The following is a 15,889-nucleotide window of genomic DNA, read 5'->3' on the forward strand; positions in this document are numbered from 1 at the left end:
TGTACCAATCTTCCACAATACACAACTGATACACCAACCTTTTACTAGATACCACAGATACATTTGTGTTTCACCGGACACCACATAGATACACCAAGCTTCTACCAAACACAAACCTCCCATCAGAAACCATAGATATAACAACCTTCCACCAGACATCACAGACACTCCAAACTTTTACTAGACACTACCATAGATACAACATACTACCAGAGACCACAGACAAACCACCATTCCAGGAGGCACACAGACAAACACACCAACAGAGATACACCAACATCCTACCACACAGCACAGATACACCAACATTCCACTAGAAAACACATATATCAACCTTCAGCCAATACCACACATACACACCAACCAACCTTCAACTAGACACCACAGAAACACTAGCATTCCTCCAGATGGCACAAAGATAAACCAAGATACTATAAGACACCATACAGATTCACTATCATCTACCAGACAACAAAGATATACCAACCTTCCACCAGACACCGCAGAAACACCAGGCACTACAGATACACCAATGTTCAGCAGACACCACACAGATACTCCAACCTTTTACTAGACAGGAACTAGTCACCCCAATCTTTTGGAACTCTATCCCTCAGCCTGTTAGGAATGCCTTTGGAATAAGTGGCTAGAGTGATGTGAAGGGTGGTGGGTGTGGTACATATAACCAGGAATTGCAGTACTTGGCTGAATTCATATTTGGGTTAAACTTGAAGAAAACATCTCAACCAAAATAAAAGAATTGTGTTGAAGCCGGGCGATGGTGGCACACGCCTTTAATCCCAGCACTCGGGAGGCAGAGGCAGGAGGATCTCTGTGAGTTCGAGACCAGCCTGGTCTACAGAGCTAGTTCCAGGACAGGCTCCAAAGCCACAGAGAAACCCTGTCTCGAAAAACAAAACAACAACAACAACAACAAAAAAAGAATTGTGTTGAATATTGTTGAAGAGAAAAAGCACCAGAGTCTAAATCATGCATCTGTAAACATAACATTTTATTAACGAAATGTTTACACCTCTCCTGACATAAATCTTGAAGTGATGGAGCATGCCATACTCTATAAAAGCATACAATACAAGTCAAGCTGAAGAAACACTGTTCCAAAGGATGCTAGATTTACCATCTGCAAACAGGTCACAAAAGAAAAATCTTACAATGAGAAGGAAAAGGTGGAGTTTCCTTTCTTCAACATTTACAAACAAAACATAGACTTAGGCCCAGCCTAAGGTCAGACTGCAAAAATGGTCATCAAACATCCATACAGGCTTGTGAAGCCACGGCTTTTCATTCAGGCGTTTAGAGTGTTACCAGGCTTGGGAAACCAGGAACAATTCGATTTTCATAGAGATGCTATTAAAAAAGGCACAGGGCGCTACTCCTTCCACTGGGTCTTGACAAGGGGTGGCACTCTCAGGAGCAGAAAGGATTGCTGGTACAGGGCTTAGGTTTTCTTTCCTTCAAACTTTGTGCAGTTGATTCTCCAGTCCACCACCCTATCACCCACAACAGATCCCATTCCGTCATTCAGTTGTGTTTGCCTTGCAGGCTCATGCTGCCTACTGCCCTTTTGGAAGTCCTGGGGGCTCTTTACCCCACAGGGAAGGGCATACCATACATGCCAAGATCGCTGGGGCAGGGTGCCTGAGGGAGAGCCCACAGAAAATGAGAGTAAGGCAAGAATTCAGTGTCGATCATAAGGAAGGCAGGCCATAATTTCTGAAGGTCAGAGCAGTGATGGATGATGGTATAAGTGACTTGTGATGTAAAATGATGGAAAGACTGAGTGGGACATTAAAAAAAAAAAAAAAAAGATCCTTCCCAGGGCAATAAAGTTATGTCTATAGAACACAACCAATGGTTTTAAAACAGAGCCGCATCAGCTGCTGACTACCCGGCTGCCACTCATCCTCCCCCACCAATCTAACTGGTCTCTCTGACATCATGGGGGAATGACCCAAGTTGAGAAAATTTCATGACCATGTAGTAACAACAAAAAGGGATTTGGGTGTGAGTTCGAGACCAGCCTGCTCTACAGAGCTAGTTCCAGGACAGGCTCCAAAGCCACAGAGAAACCCTGTCTCGAAAAACCAAAAAAAAAAAAAAAAAGGGATTTGGGGGGCGGGGGCTCCATCCTTGCTTCCAAGCTTTTCCAAGGGGTGAAATGGATAATTAAAGTGTAAATGCCAAGTGTTAATGGTGGTCAAACAATGTTAAGACAAGCCCTAAAAGCAAACAGTCTAATGGGCAGAGTCTGGCAGTGATCTGGAGCTGGCGAGCGTGGGGAGGACTCCGGACTGGCTGAGCAAGTAATTAAAGCTCTGCTTTGTGGAGCAGTGCATGAAGCACACACTGGGTTTTAGAGCTTTGGGGGCCTCCTTGACAGTGTTACAGTTAGTTCTATGTAAAGATGAATCCCTTCAGTGGACTGCTGTCCACGACCTGCCTCTAAACACTGTCCAGTTCCTGAATCAAGGAGTGGCATGAGGAAAGCAGCAGGCCATTTCTACTGTGCCATTAAGGAGGACATTAAGACCCATGCTTGAAAACTGTCAATTAAAGAAGGCTCTAAAAAAGTCATTACTGTCTTAGACTCCCCATTAATTGGGAGACAGAGCTTGGCACTTAAGTCGTGTCTGTGGAGACCTACCCGGGTTTTTGCTTGTTGTAATTATGCAGCATTTTGATGAGGCACCGGGCACTATAAAATGAACTCACAGCAAATTAAAACATTTTTTTTCCTGCAAGTTTTTTGGACATTATGGTTTCAATCTTACCATCTACTATTTATATATTCTAATCTTGCTATCTAAAACGTTCAACATAATGAAAGGAGTCGATGGAAGGTCTGAGATTCTATTTTATTAAACTTCTGAATCCTTTTGTTTTGAAGCCAAAAATATTCTAGCACATCTCTAATTGATTACCCTCTGAGAGGAAAGAACACAGATATTAGTTATTTCTGATGGTACAGACCATCAAATTAAACTTGATCTATGCTGGTGGAAGTCCTAGCTCCAGATAGTCAATCACTCCTGCACGCTCGGAGCACCCTGAAGGACGAGCTGAGAAATACAGTGGTCCCAAGCTCTATTCATTTGCCCTTCTCAGCATGTCTAATGAACTTCATCAGTGCCTTCTGAGGTGCAGAAGGAAGGCTCCTGAGAAGGGCAATACCCTTCTAATACTTTTTAGAGCTTCATTTGCACATAAAACAGGACAAATGCCCTGGAATTCCATTAACATTTCTTGCAAATCAGATAATCAGATTGCCTGGTTTTCTATCCCTGGACAAGATCTCTGCTGTCACAGGAAATCTGTCGAGGTCATTCTTTTAAGTCTCAGGCTAAATTCTACCTGACCCTCCTTTTCCTAAACTGCACAGTGCTCTGTTTGTCTTCTAGATAAATGTATTGCACAGAACATTTTTTAAACATTATGACACTTGTGTGTGTGTGTGTGTGGTGGGAGGACATGTGGGGATCAGAGGACAACTTGTGGAATTCTCCTTCTACCCTGTGGGCTCCAGGGACTGGACTTGTGTCATCAGCCTTAGCAGCAAGTGCCTTTACCTGCCGAGCCATCTCGTCAACCTCATTAAAAAAAAAATCAAAATCATTCATGGGTTGTCTTAAACCAACATCTTTTATCATCAACGCCCCGCCCCCCCCCATGAAGGCATAGTTAACAGCTTGAATCTTAAAAGTATATCCTATTTCTTCCTTAAAAACTGATAAAATCAAACAATGAACAAAAATTGTGCTGCTTGTCCCTTCAAAATAAATTTAAGTAAGAACTTACAAAGGATTCCATGACCACTCTGCCTTCACCAGAATCAGGCTGAAGAGCCTGGTAAGTTCTGTGATCCAAGCCACCTGTCTGGCTTGCCATGCTCTGAAGCACGACTGGGCAGTTAGAGAAGAGCTAAGGGTTCCCAGCTACCTTTCCCCAGGAGGATTCTCTCCTGACTCCTGCAGGGTCTTGCAGACACATGGGTGGCTAAGGGCTAGATGCAGAGATCACATAGTATGAGGGTCCACATGTCACAGTCTCTGAATGAATGGGTGAGAAATGTTGAACGGAACCCCATTAGCCTCTTTTGCAATAGAAAAGACAGAAGGCAGCGAACTGTTGCCTTTTGGGACATGGAGGCCGATGTACTGACACGCAGTGTACCCCAAACTGAACCCACCCACTCAAACATGGGAACCTTGAAATACAGCAGCAGACCCTCTGGTTTGGCAGCCCCCTGGGTGCCGGGTGACAGCAACCTACAGAACACTCTCAGCTGTATATCTTAAGAGCTTTAAAAGTCCTCAAACCCACTTTCCCCTGGAGACAAGGAACAGATGTTAAGACTTATAGGTTAAGTTCTGAAATTAAATGTGGGTCACTGCCAGCCCCCATCACATATTTAACAATCCAGAGAACAGCTAATCTTCACAATGATACTGGCCTCTTGATACAACCATGTCTCTCATAAGAAAATCTTGATCCTTTGACCTGGGTAGGCATCCAAGGAAGAGGAGCACAATGAGAAGAGGTGGGCACTTCAAATATCATCATAAATGGGGAACAAGAACCCAGGTTATTTTAAAAGGAATAAATCTCCCGACTGCCATGTACAGTGCTTGTCTTGGCTGAAGCTGACAAGCAGGCAATGGAATTTCATTGGGAACCAGAAGAGCTTGCAGTAGGTATTTCTCTCCAATCACTTCTCACAGAGTTCACACTGAAGGACACTTAATCAGACTCTCACTTTATGTTCTTTTAATCACCAAATGATAGTTAATTAGTTATCACAGAATCAGAAAAACACTTATGTAAAAGAAGAGATCGAGAGACCAGTGGCTCCTAGGATTGGACACCTGCAAGGAGCTTATTTCAATTTCTCTGAAAGAAATCAATACACACTGGCAGTTAATTAAAGATCTTGCCCCTTCTGTTCAGTCTTCAAAGTTTTTAAAAATGGCCCTGCATCATTTGGAACCAAAGATTTTTTTTTTTTGGAGGAGCAATGTCTCAATGCCTATTTCTCTTAAGAAACAACCAGGAGACAATGTGGTCAGAATAAAGCACTATGTCTGTCTACATTTTAATATACATTTTATAGGAAGAAAGGACATGGAGACCTCCCTGTGTTCACTGACTATGAAGTGTGGGCCCAGCTGCAATCCACTGCCATTAAGCAGTACACGACACCACAGGCAGGGCAGCCCCCTTCATTTCTTGGACAGACTGGTGACAGAGTGGGCAAGAAAGACATGAACACAGGGTCATGATCATGAGTCATGCTGCTCATTCTGTTGGGAAGACATGCAGCCATGGCCAGTCACTCCCTCCATGTGGCATGAGAGGGAATCAGCTAGAGAAGTCACATGTGCCACAGGAAAGCAGTCACTGCATGCCCCACGACTTCCAGAATTTACTGGACTGTTCAGGTCATGAATTTATACTGTCTTTTGGTGAAATGAGACAGAAAGGGTCTCACATGGGCAGCCTCGTCCACATGAGCTGAGCAGTGCTGTTTTCTGCAGGTGTATGCCAATTCGTATCAAGCCACTGCAGGTGGAAGCAGCTCAGTCTTGGGAAATCACAGGGTTTTCTCACGTGTGAGAATTTAATGCTGCGCAGGAGGCTCAGGGATGAGGTGACACTGAGACCACACAAGGCGCTCCCAGTCTGACTTGAGTAAGAGTAAACAACTGAGACGCTCACGAGGCCTCACCCAGGTCTGTGTCATCTGGGCTGCCCTTTTGCTAAAACCTCTCCATGTGAAGCATGTAAGGGAGGGTGCAAAGTAGTAACAGTTGTTTTGAAAAGTTTTGACTGTTTAGTTAAGGACAGCTCTGAAAACACAATTTGGTTTGAAATTCAAGCTGTTTCATTTCCTATTTAATCTTGTAAATTTCCTTCCCTTACAATACTTGGGCTGGAAGGGTGCCAAATTAGACCAGGAACAAATTTCCAGCAGTTTCACTTGGGGGCTTTATTTTTAGATTATATTAAGAACCTCATTAGGCTCCTGAGGGAAAAGAGTACAAAGCACTAGCAGAGGCAAGAGAGAATAAAGGAGGTGAGGCGAACTGGCTGTTATATGCAAAGCACTGTCAACACAGTTGGTCTGAGCTCCCTACTGCTAAGGCCAGGTGAGTGCTGGGTGCTAGGCTCTCACTTGCCCCAGGCTAGCAAGGACTGGTCGGCTTGTCAAGGAGGCATATGTCTTTATTACCATTTCCAGATGGGATGCAGAAGGGCAAGGGGAGGAGGAAGGAGCTGTGAGCTAAGTGCTCCATGCTTTTGCACAAGGTGAATGCGCTTCAAAATCTCCTGTGGACTGGCTGAAAAATGAGTGGGTGCACGACTAAATGGAGTACTAAATGTGGAATTCAAAAGTTATTAATGTATTTACATAATTTATAATTTTAAGCAATGGTCTCATAAATATAGACTACAAATGTACATATGCTAGGCAGCACACATTTGTTTTTGTTTTTTCTACCAAATACCTGGACCAAAAACCAAAAAAATCATTTCCTTTGTTCTTTCTCTCTTCCTTTTAAAGCACTGCTTGTCTCAACTGACTCCAGGTAACATCTCTACACCATCACCTGGACCATGAGAGCTTACTGAGAAAGGTAATGATAAAACTAATGTGTGGTGACACATACAGGGTCAGAAGGAAACCCGAGGTGAACCAGGCTGCCGCCGCCGTGGTGTTAATTTACTGTATATGAAAGTGCTTGAGAGATGGTGGAAACTGTTCCAGGGCCAGCCGTCCCTCCACTTGTGATCATTTTCCACATCTTAAATGATGCGACTCTGACACTAGCGACAAGGACCAAGGAGATGGCCATCTCCACAGCGTTTTCCCTTAAGATCCACAAAAGTGCTCGTTTCCCTTTACAAATGATACACGACATCCTGATTACAAAAGTACCTGCAGTTCAGTCCTACCATCCATACATCAGATGTTCCTTTCAGCTAGTCAGCAGCCAAGGATGTGGTCCCTTTGCACACCAGAGTCCGCGACACAAGTCTGCAGTTAGAAACACCTGCTGCAGTCTTCCAAGAGTACCCAACAGCCAGTTCCTCTGAGTCCTTTCTGCATGAAGAAGACTCCAGGGCACGAGGCGGCTGCCAATGGCAGGGACTGGCCCTCCTGCAACATCCAGGACCACCTGCTTCTTCATTAGTGTGGGGCCCCGGGTCGTCAGCAACAGCTTCGCTTTGGCTCCGATGGCTGTCTTCGGAGTTTGAAGCCCTTGCCGCCAGACGGCGGGTTGGCATCTGTGGATGGAATTCTTCGGCCTATACCAAAGAGAGAAGAGAGGAAAGGAGAGGAGGCACAAGCTTTGATTTCCTAATCTGTTCCTTCTCATACACAATTTTGGCAACGCAACATGTCAGTTTCACTGAGGTAAGACAAGGAAGATGACAGGGACAGAGTGTGCCTATTCACAGTGACCCAGCATCACCTAACCCTGATCCTACAAGACACCTGCCACAGTGAACAAACACTGCTATGGCACCAGAAGTCACCAGTCTTTTAGATGTCACTAGTTCTTAAACTAATATACTTCTACTCCAGGATCCAAAAAGAATAAACAGCATTTAGTAAGCTTTTTAAATACAAAAATTAGACTAAAAACATTTTCTCTTGAGCCAGTAAACATATACACCTAGGAACAAAAACAAAAGACAACCAACAAGCTTCGTTTCATGTCTTATGGCAGAAGTCATCACAGGCATGTGGACACTCCCAGATGTACTCAGCTCCTTTGCCCTCACGATGGTCCCTCACAGAACACAGTGGACTGCTGTGTCTCTGAATGGTTGAGCATCTGCACTGTCTCTAGTGATCATCACCAATCCCCAGGATGTCAGTGTTTTGAGTAACTGTGTGTGGGGGGACTAAGAAACTGGAAAAGAGGAGCCAAGGCACTGCTCCACTCCTGAGTGTGTATCTGTCACATGCACCAAACTCCCAGTGACTACCTACTGCAATTTAGCTTTTGACAGATGCTGCAAGCTGCTCTCAGAAGAGGCTGTGGCATTTTATCATCGACAACAATGTAGGAGAGGGACAGGCTTCACTTTACTGCTCTGTGAGGCTAATGTCAATTTTGAGAAAAGCTTCAATCACCATCCACCCACCTGGCTGACATGGCTCAAGGCTGCTTCTTGTACAAAGGCATTCCTGCCCTCCTCCTCCTGCTCTATTCTAACCCTCACATATCACAAAGCACCAAGACATCAGCAACATGCTGGACTTGTTTTCTGTGTGGCTGGCATCCTCGTACTAGACTGGGCCCTCCAATCTTGCCTGTTTTCTGCTCTGGCACCCTCTGATCTCTGTGGCATAGCATCAGGCAGAGAAAGGCTTTCTGTCTGCTTGTTTAAAGAGGGAATTAACAGACAGGAACATCTGATATCAGCAAGGCTGAGAGAAAAATTCCTGACAACCCTCTGGGTGTGGCTGCAGAATCTTGAGGGCTCTCCACCATGGGCGGTAACCTGTGTCGACAGCACACAGTGTGACTTCCACATGGACTGTCCAAATGTGCTGTGACACTGCTGTGAATAAATCACCAATGTAGTTAAGTCTCTCGAAGACTCTTGTTATTATGGTTTTCTCAATAAACGGAAACTGAAATATAGTTGGTACCACAGAGGCAACTGTGAAATGTGACAGAAGATTTTCAAATGTGACAAAGTGATTTAGAAGAAAGCAGGAGACAGCTTGATGGTCTGGGCACGACCAATGGTTTCTTAAGCAGGACCTATGGTGAGTATAAAGGAAAGTGAGTACAAAGGGACTCTGGATAAGGTTAAGAAGCTCAGTCCATTGAAGGACTGGTTCAGAAATCAAAGTCAAACCTAAGGGAAGATATTTTCAACACACATAACCAACCAGCGACTGACATCCAGAGTGAAGTACAAGTCATTAGGAAGGGGGGTGGTGACTCGGCAGAGGCAGGCAAGAGATTAAGAACTCTGAAGAAGAGGATGCCAGCTACTGTCCAGGTGGAAATCTGTATGCGGACAGGCGCTCAGCTTCAAGGCAGACACGGAGATTCAGACCCTGCCTCTCCCACAGACTGACAGGGAAGAAATCTTGTACACCACTGCTGTGGGCAGCAGCTGGCACAAGTACAACTTTGTAAACTGTTTGGCAGTAAAGTCACAGTGAACACATGCAAACCTAATGACCCAGCCATTTTTCTCTTGGGCACAGAGATACTGAGCAAAAAATGCATCCAGATGTTCCCCAGAGGACACAGGATGTTCATACAGCAGTCTGAAATTGCCCTAAGTTGGAAACAACTGCCCAATGTCTGTCAACAACAGAAGGGACAATTATACAGTAAACAGTATCCATTTCTTCATTTTCCAACTTTGTGATCTGACACTAACATACACTAGCATTGTGAATGCATCTTTTGCAGCTGTATGGGATGTACAGACAATTTAAGCATGTGATATAGAGTAGCAGCCAGACACAGAAGAGTAAATAGGGTGGCCAGTTGGCAGAATGCCTGCTTAGCATATGTGGGTTCAATTCCCAGCACCGAACAGGCAGGGTGGTGCCAGTATATTCTAGGGTGAGAAGGGAGAGAAAGGAGGTCATTAGTCACAGAGCTCGTGTGAGGTCAGGCTGGCTACAGAAGATGGAGACGGAGGACAACAGAGGAAACAGTAAGAAAGTGCTGCACAGTGTTTAATCTCAGCACGGGGGACGCAGAAGCAACAGATCTCTTTGAGTTCAAGGCCTTAATGGCCTACAAATAGAGTTCCAGGGCAGCCTGGGCTACATAGTGATAGCTTGTCTCAAAAAATAAAACAAGGGGGATGGAGAGAAGGCTCAGTGGTTAAGAGCATTGCCTGATCTTCCAAAGGTTCTGAGTTCAATTTCCAGCAACCACATGGTGGCTCACAACCATCTGTAATGAGGTCTGGTGCCCTCTTCTGGCCTGCGGGCATACACACAGACTGAATATTGTATACATAATAAATAAATATTTAAAAAAAATAAAAAATAAAACAAACAAAAGCACCTGAAGTCGGCTACCAGGATGGGTTACCCGTGGGGTGGCAGCAGCTGTGCTTCCCGGAGTGTCGAGCACAGGCTTTGTTCTTTCTGAGACAACCTGGGAGTACCTCTGTGCTTTTGAAACTGCCCTTTCCTATATGCACATTATGTTTCAACCCAAAGTTCGTGTCTAGGCATAAGTTACTGACAATACTCACTGAACAAAAAATAAAGATGATTTCTAACTCTGTCTGGTTTCCATCTCTGTGGTCATGTTCAATTCTTCTCAGTTACAAGTATGCACTAGGTCTTTGCAGTGCTGGCAACTGAACCCAAGGCTTTGAACATGTCAGGGAAGTCACTATCACAGCGCAGCATCCTGTTTATGTACATTCTGGCATAAGGATTTGTTGCTCGTAAACCTGTTTATTTTTAAAATTGTTATGGTACAGAGAAAGAACCCACAACAAAACCAATAGTCTCAACACACGGCACACTGTCCCGACAGACCTGGCTACCTGTTAGCTATGAGCACCATGTCTACCCCTGGAATGAAGAGAAATGCTTGAGTCTGCCATGGACTCTGAAAAGGTTTAAATTAGTGGTCAACTGAAACAATGGAACACATGCATAAAAACCCAGATCTCTGAGCATCTAACCCATCAGAGCACTAGATGTGTGGACTCAGACTTGTCAATTCTTGAACTTTGGAGGCTGAAGAAGGGGACTGCTGTGAGTTCAAACCTGGGCTATAGAGTGAGACTCTGAGCCCCTGCCTCATAAAGGAAATACAAAATGAGAACAAAGCATGCCTAATCTCTAGAACCCAGGGTGACCTCAACTACTGCAATTGATTGGTCCAGCCCGTGGGGGACCACTTCTGCTCCCTTTGGGCAGTCCCTGAATGGATCTGGGGGGGTCTTGCAATTCATGACTTTCACCTTCACCAAGGTCAAGAGCTCTTATAGCTTCTAGCTACTTTGGATTTCAACCTAAGGGCAGTTAATAGGTAAATGTACTATGCTTGGATGGGTGCTCCCTTCATTTGGGAGCTGACTATGCTCTGTGAAAGCAAGTTATTTAGCTTGAGGCCCGTACTGTCAGGCCTCAGCCCCCATCCCACTGCCTCAAAGAGCCCTTCATCAGGCCTCAGCTTCCAACGCTCTTCCCCAGAGGGGCTTTCTTGGACACCTTGCACACATGCTTACATCTATCTCATTGCTTTCTTCATGTCTCTTATTACTATGTGAAATGATCCTATTTATCTGGAGTTCACTGCCTGACTTACTCAACAGAACAAGTATTCCAGGAGAGCAAGGGCTGTGTCTATCTTCTTTAGACTGGCTCCCTTGAGTCTGGAACAGTTCCCAATAAATATTTTGATGAATCTGAATGAAATGAATAAACACAGAACCAATCTGCAGAGCATCCCAAAGGCACCAGGCAGCTTCTCTCACCCACTGTCAACATGCTAACACTCTGAAGGAGGAGAAGGGGAGTGGTCTGACCCTTCCCTTGCCAAGGACTAAGTTTGTGGGTTTTCTTACGGACAGACCATACCCACATTGCATCCCCCTTGAGCTATTTTTTTTTCTCTTCTAGAAATCTTTATTATTTTTAATCCTGTGTATATCTGTGTATAGGCATGAACAAACAAGTTCAGCTGAGTTCAGAGGCTGGAAGTGTTGGGCCCCCTGGAGCAGAGTCCCAGGTGGTTGTGAGCACAGTGTGGTGCTGGGAATGCACTCAGGTCCTCTGGAAGAGCAGTGTATGCTCCTCCTTGCTAAGCCGACTCTCCAGATTATTCTGTTCATTTCTGATGGCCTTGGATGAACGTTTACAAGAGAAGAGAGGAAAGCAGTTTTGACACTGAGAGGCATCCTTTCTGGAAAGGCACTATCTACCAAGCAACATCTCTCCAGAAACCCCACTGCAACAGAGACTATGGCTGTCCTCATCTGCTCAAATCTCTTTTCAAGGACACAATCTCACAGACTACTTCAAACAAGTTGGGTTCTAACCAAAAAGAAAATTCTGTTTTTGTTTGCCCTGAACAGAGGAAACCCCCAAAATGCAGGGATACTTACTAATTTCTATAAAGAGTTCATTTATGTTTATTGCATTTTTTGCGCTGGTCTCTACAAAGATGGCATGAATGGAATCAGCGTAGTCCTTAGCATCTCTCTCCATGACTTCTCTGGAAGGTAACAATTGCTAATCAGAGGGTCTGTCCCTTAAGACCTTCCCCTCACCCCACCCATACAGAAGGATCATCCACGGCATGAGCCCAGACAGTCCTTCTAGTTTCATTTTTTTTTTTTTTTTTTTTGGTTTTTCGAGACAGGGTTTCTCTGTGGCTTTGGAACCTGTCCTGGAACTAGCTCTGTAGACCAGGCTGGTCTCGAACTCACAGAGATCCGCCTGCCTCTGCCTCCCGAGTGCTGGGATTAAAGGCGTGCGCCACCATCGCCCAGCTAGTTACATTATTTTTATGACAAGGTTTTCTCCAACCCCTATATTAAAAAGCCCTCCCCCTCAACAAAACAAGGTCCCTGCTCTGGGAATCAAATGTGTGGTGCACTGAAACTACCAATAAAATGCACTTTTTGTATTCTATTACTCTGTGTCATAGCAGCCTGAGAGGCAATGATCTCAGATAATGTCATATGTGATACCACTAAGGTTTGAGTAAATTACACGCCTGTCTACATGTAATATAATTAACTCCAAATGTCTTTAGTCTTCATTTTAGCTTGAAACTTCAGGGCCAACCACATAACACAAGACATTTTTCAATGTCAAAGATAAAATAAAAGCTAGACTCTTACCATGGATGTGGCTCATTAGAAAAAGAACATGTAATCGGTATGGGAATCTCTTGTCTAATAACTCACCTGACGTCGGTAAGATCGCATTTGTTCCCAGCAATGGCAACAACAATGCTAGGGGGGCCATGCTGGCGGAGTTCTCTCACCCAGTTCTTGAGTGTTGAAAACGTCTCCTGCAACATGAAGGGAGAGTAGCTAGAGGCCTGAGCAACAAATGATGGTGTCTAAGAATAAATGAATAAAAAGTCTTACTTCTTTTGTGATGTCATAAACGATGATGGCTGCTGCTGACCCTCGATAGTACATTGGTGCCAATGCACGAAACTGCAAGGGGAAAGAAGCAATGAAGCTGAGACAGCCAGTTAAGGGTGTCCTCTTAGCAGACTCTGAAGTCCATTATCCCTGCACAAAAGGGAATCTTTCTCTGAAGTCACAGAAGATGACATAATGCTTCGGAGCAAACAAACCTGTAATTACTAAAGGCCAAGACTGATGGTAGTGCTGGAATGTCCCAGAAGATAGTCTAGAAAACAGCTTTATAGGAATTGAATATGGGACTATAAACAATTGTTTCAGCTAAGAAAGCTTTTTAATTGAACTCAACATTATATTCCCCAAATTCATTTGTTTAATAGTCTTTTAAACTTTGGTTTCCCAAACTAAGGAGATAAAAACACTGCTATAGCCATAGCAGTGGAGGATACCAGAGGAAGGCACATACAATTAACTAATCTGGGGTCATAAGGGCTCACAGAGACTGAACGGACAACCAGGGACTCTGACCTTGGCACTCTGTATATATGTTATAGCGGTGTAGCTTGATCCTCTGTGGGACTAACAGTGGCAGCAGGGGTTGTCTCCAACTCTCTTAATGGCTTTTGGGACCCTACTCCTCATACTGGGTCATCTTGGCCAGTCTTAACACATGGGGAGGTACTTAGTCTTACTGCAACTTGATATGCCATGTTTTATTGATACTCATAGGAGACCTGCCCTTGTCTGGATAGAACAGAAGAGGGGGTTTGGGAGTAGGAGTGGGGTGGGGTGAGAGGGTCTGGGAGGGGAGGATGGGGAGGCTGCTGCCGGGCTGTAAAATAAATAGATGAATTAAAAAACAAAACAAACACCCCCCCGAACCCACTGCTGTAAACAGTTTACTAGAGTGAGTGTGCAACTTGCTTTTCTGACATCTGCATGCATATGTCTCACTGCATTCCAAGTGTCATATTGCAAGCAGTTTCTGCTTCCTCTCCCCACACACTAGAGAGGGACTTAGGGAAAGGCTTACCTTCAGAGTGAGGGTAATTCAGCACGCCATTTCCTTGGAGGAGTTTGGGATAGAAAATGTGAGGCTCTTTCCTCATTCAAATCAGGGTCTTGGTCAATTGTTCTAGTGTGGCTTCCCCCCATCAAGTGTCATGTCTTCATCTTATACTCTGACTTTGAAATCTAGTACCCAAGAGTGACACAAAGTTCCTGTACTGTATCCTGATCCCTTTGCAGTGGTTGGCTGGCAGATACTATCCTTAGAGAGCACGGGGTATACATGAGAACACATACAGCCTGCTTGTGACACTCGAATGTCTCTGAGTTCACAGTCAACCTTCTGATAAAGTAGTGATATTCTAACTGGAACGTCCATGAGGGAAGACATCATGACTGCTAGGGCCTGGAATGGATCTCATGCACTACAGCATAACCAAGAGCTACAAGCCAGTTCAGTCCTTTCTGCCCGACAAACATTTAAACTGTTGGACTGACTTATACAGTGAAAGAGAATGAGACAGTGGCATGTAGGCAGAACTAGGATCAAGGCCCAGCTGCCTCGCTATGGATGTACTTGTGATGGCAACATCCTTTAAAGGGTCATTTCTTTCTCTACAGTTTTGTAAGGGGAAATTCACACCAAGAAAATCAGATTGCAAGTCTATAATGTGTAAGCCAACAAATGTAAATCCCCTTGTACATCACAAAGACAAAGCATTTCTGTCAACACAGACAATTCCCAAGATCTCTAACCTTGATAATACTTGCCCTCGAGTCCATCTGCAGAAGGAACACAACCACAGTATTGTTTTTTTTCCCTTTGTGCTTATAATCTGCATAGAATACCCTTTTCTATTCTCTTATTTTCTTTTCTCTGTGCAGAGGTGTGTACATTTCTTTAAGCACCACTGCTAAGGTCTGTCAAGTGGCAGTTCTGCCACCTCTGCCTGCTCAGTGGGGTGCTTGGTCCTTTCACAACTAAGAACATACTGCTGTGTCTGGACACAGGTCTAGGGCTTTGCTGCAAATTTGTTCAAAATTTAAAAAATGCTCATCTTTCCTTTCTTCCTTTCTCTGCAGTGACTAAATTTTAGTACCCCTAACTGGTTTCGAATTCCTGATGTTGCCAAGGATAACCTTAAACTGCTGACACTCCCACCTCAATCTCCTGCGTGAAGGGCTCCTGGCTTATGTAGTGCTGGGAATCAAACGGTTTACTGTGCCTGGTCCCAGCCCCCTTCTCTTAGCTTTTTACTATACTTTTATGCATTATTTATTAGGTGGTTGTTCTTAAAAATACAATACACTTCTAATTTAAATGTATTGAATGTATGCTTCCTATAAAACATCAGAATCTTAAATGAATCTAACCTTGCCTATTAGAACCTTATATAAATTAAACCTTGTCTACTTCACCATTCTTTGGCTGCTGTTGCTAAATGCCTGAAATGCACAAACTAAATGCTGAGTGAAATAGCCAGAGTTGAGAAGAAAAAAAATATGCTCTTCACCTTCTATCACCTGTACTGCTTATTCTTTCTTTCTCTCTTTTTTTCAAGACAGGGTTTCTCTGTAGCTTTGGTGCCTGACCTGGAACTAGCTCTTGTAGACCAGGCTAGCCTTGAACTCACAGAGATCCACCTGCCTCTGCCTCCTGAGTGCTGGGATTAAAGGCGTGTGCCACCACTGCTCAGTTCATTATTTATTTCTGTAGGATATGAGTGGCCACTCTGTGACTGTTACTACT

At 44.3% G+C, this 15,889-nt stretch overlaps 1 protein-coding gene across 3 annotated transcripts in view; it reads right to left on the reverse strand.

Moving 5' to 3' along the window:
* Nucleotides 1-993: 993 nt before the first annotated feature.
* Nucleotides 994-15,889, reverse strand: part of Rab22a (RAB22A, member RAS oncogene family) — a 48,233-nt gene continuing 33,337 nt past the window's right edge. For 2 of the 3 annotated variants that reach the window (XM_026787103.1, XM_026787104.1), the window contains 3 exons: nt 13,129-13,200; nt 12,943-13,049; nt 994-7,326 (listed from right to left, as the gene is read on the reverse strand). In XM_026787103.1, coding sequence (XP_026642904.1) covers nt 6,996-7,326; nt 12,943-13,049; nt 13,129-13,200 — 510 coding nt within the window. In that variant the 3' untranslated portion in view covers nt 994-6,995. Of the gene's footprint in view, nt 7,327-12,135; nt 12,246-12,942; nt 13,050-13,128; nt 13,201-15,889 lie in introns of all 3 variants that reach the window. The other variant, XM_005362798.3, reaches the window with a different exon arrangement.

Source organism: Microtus ochrogaster, linkage group LG8, assembly GCF_000317375.1.
Source record: "Microtus ochrogaster isolate Prairie Vole_2 linkage group LG8, MicOch1.0, whole genome shotgun sequence".
Lineage (NCBI taxonomy): Eukaryota > Metazoa > Chordata > Mammalia > Rodentia > Cricetidae > Microtus > Microtus ochrogaster.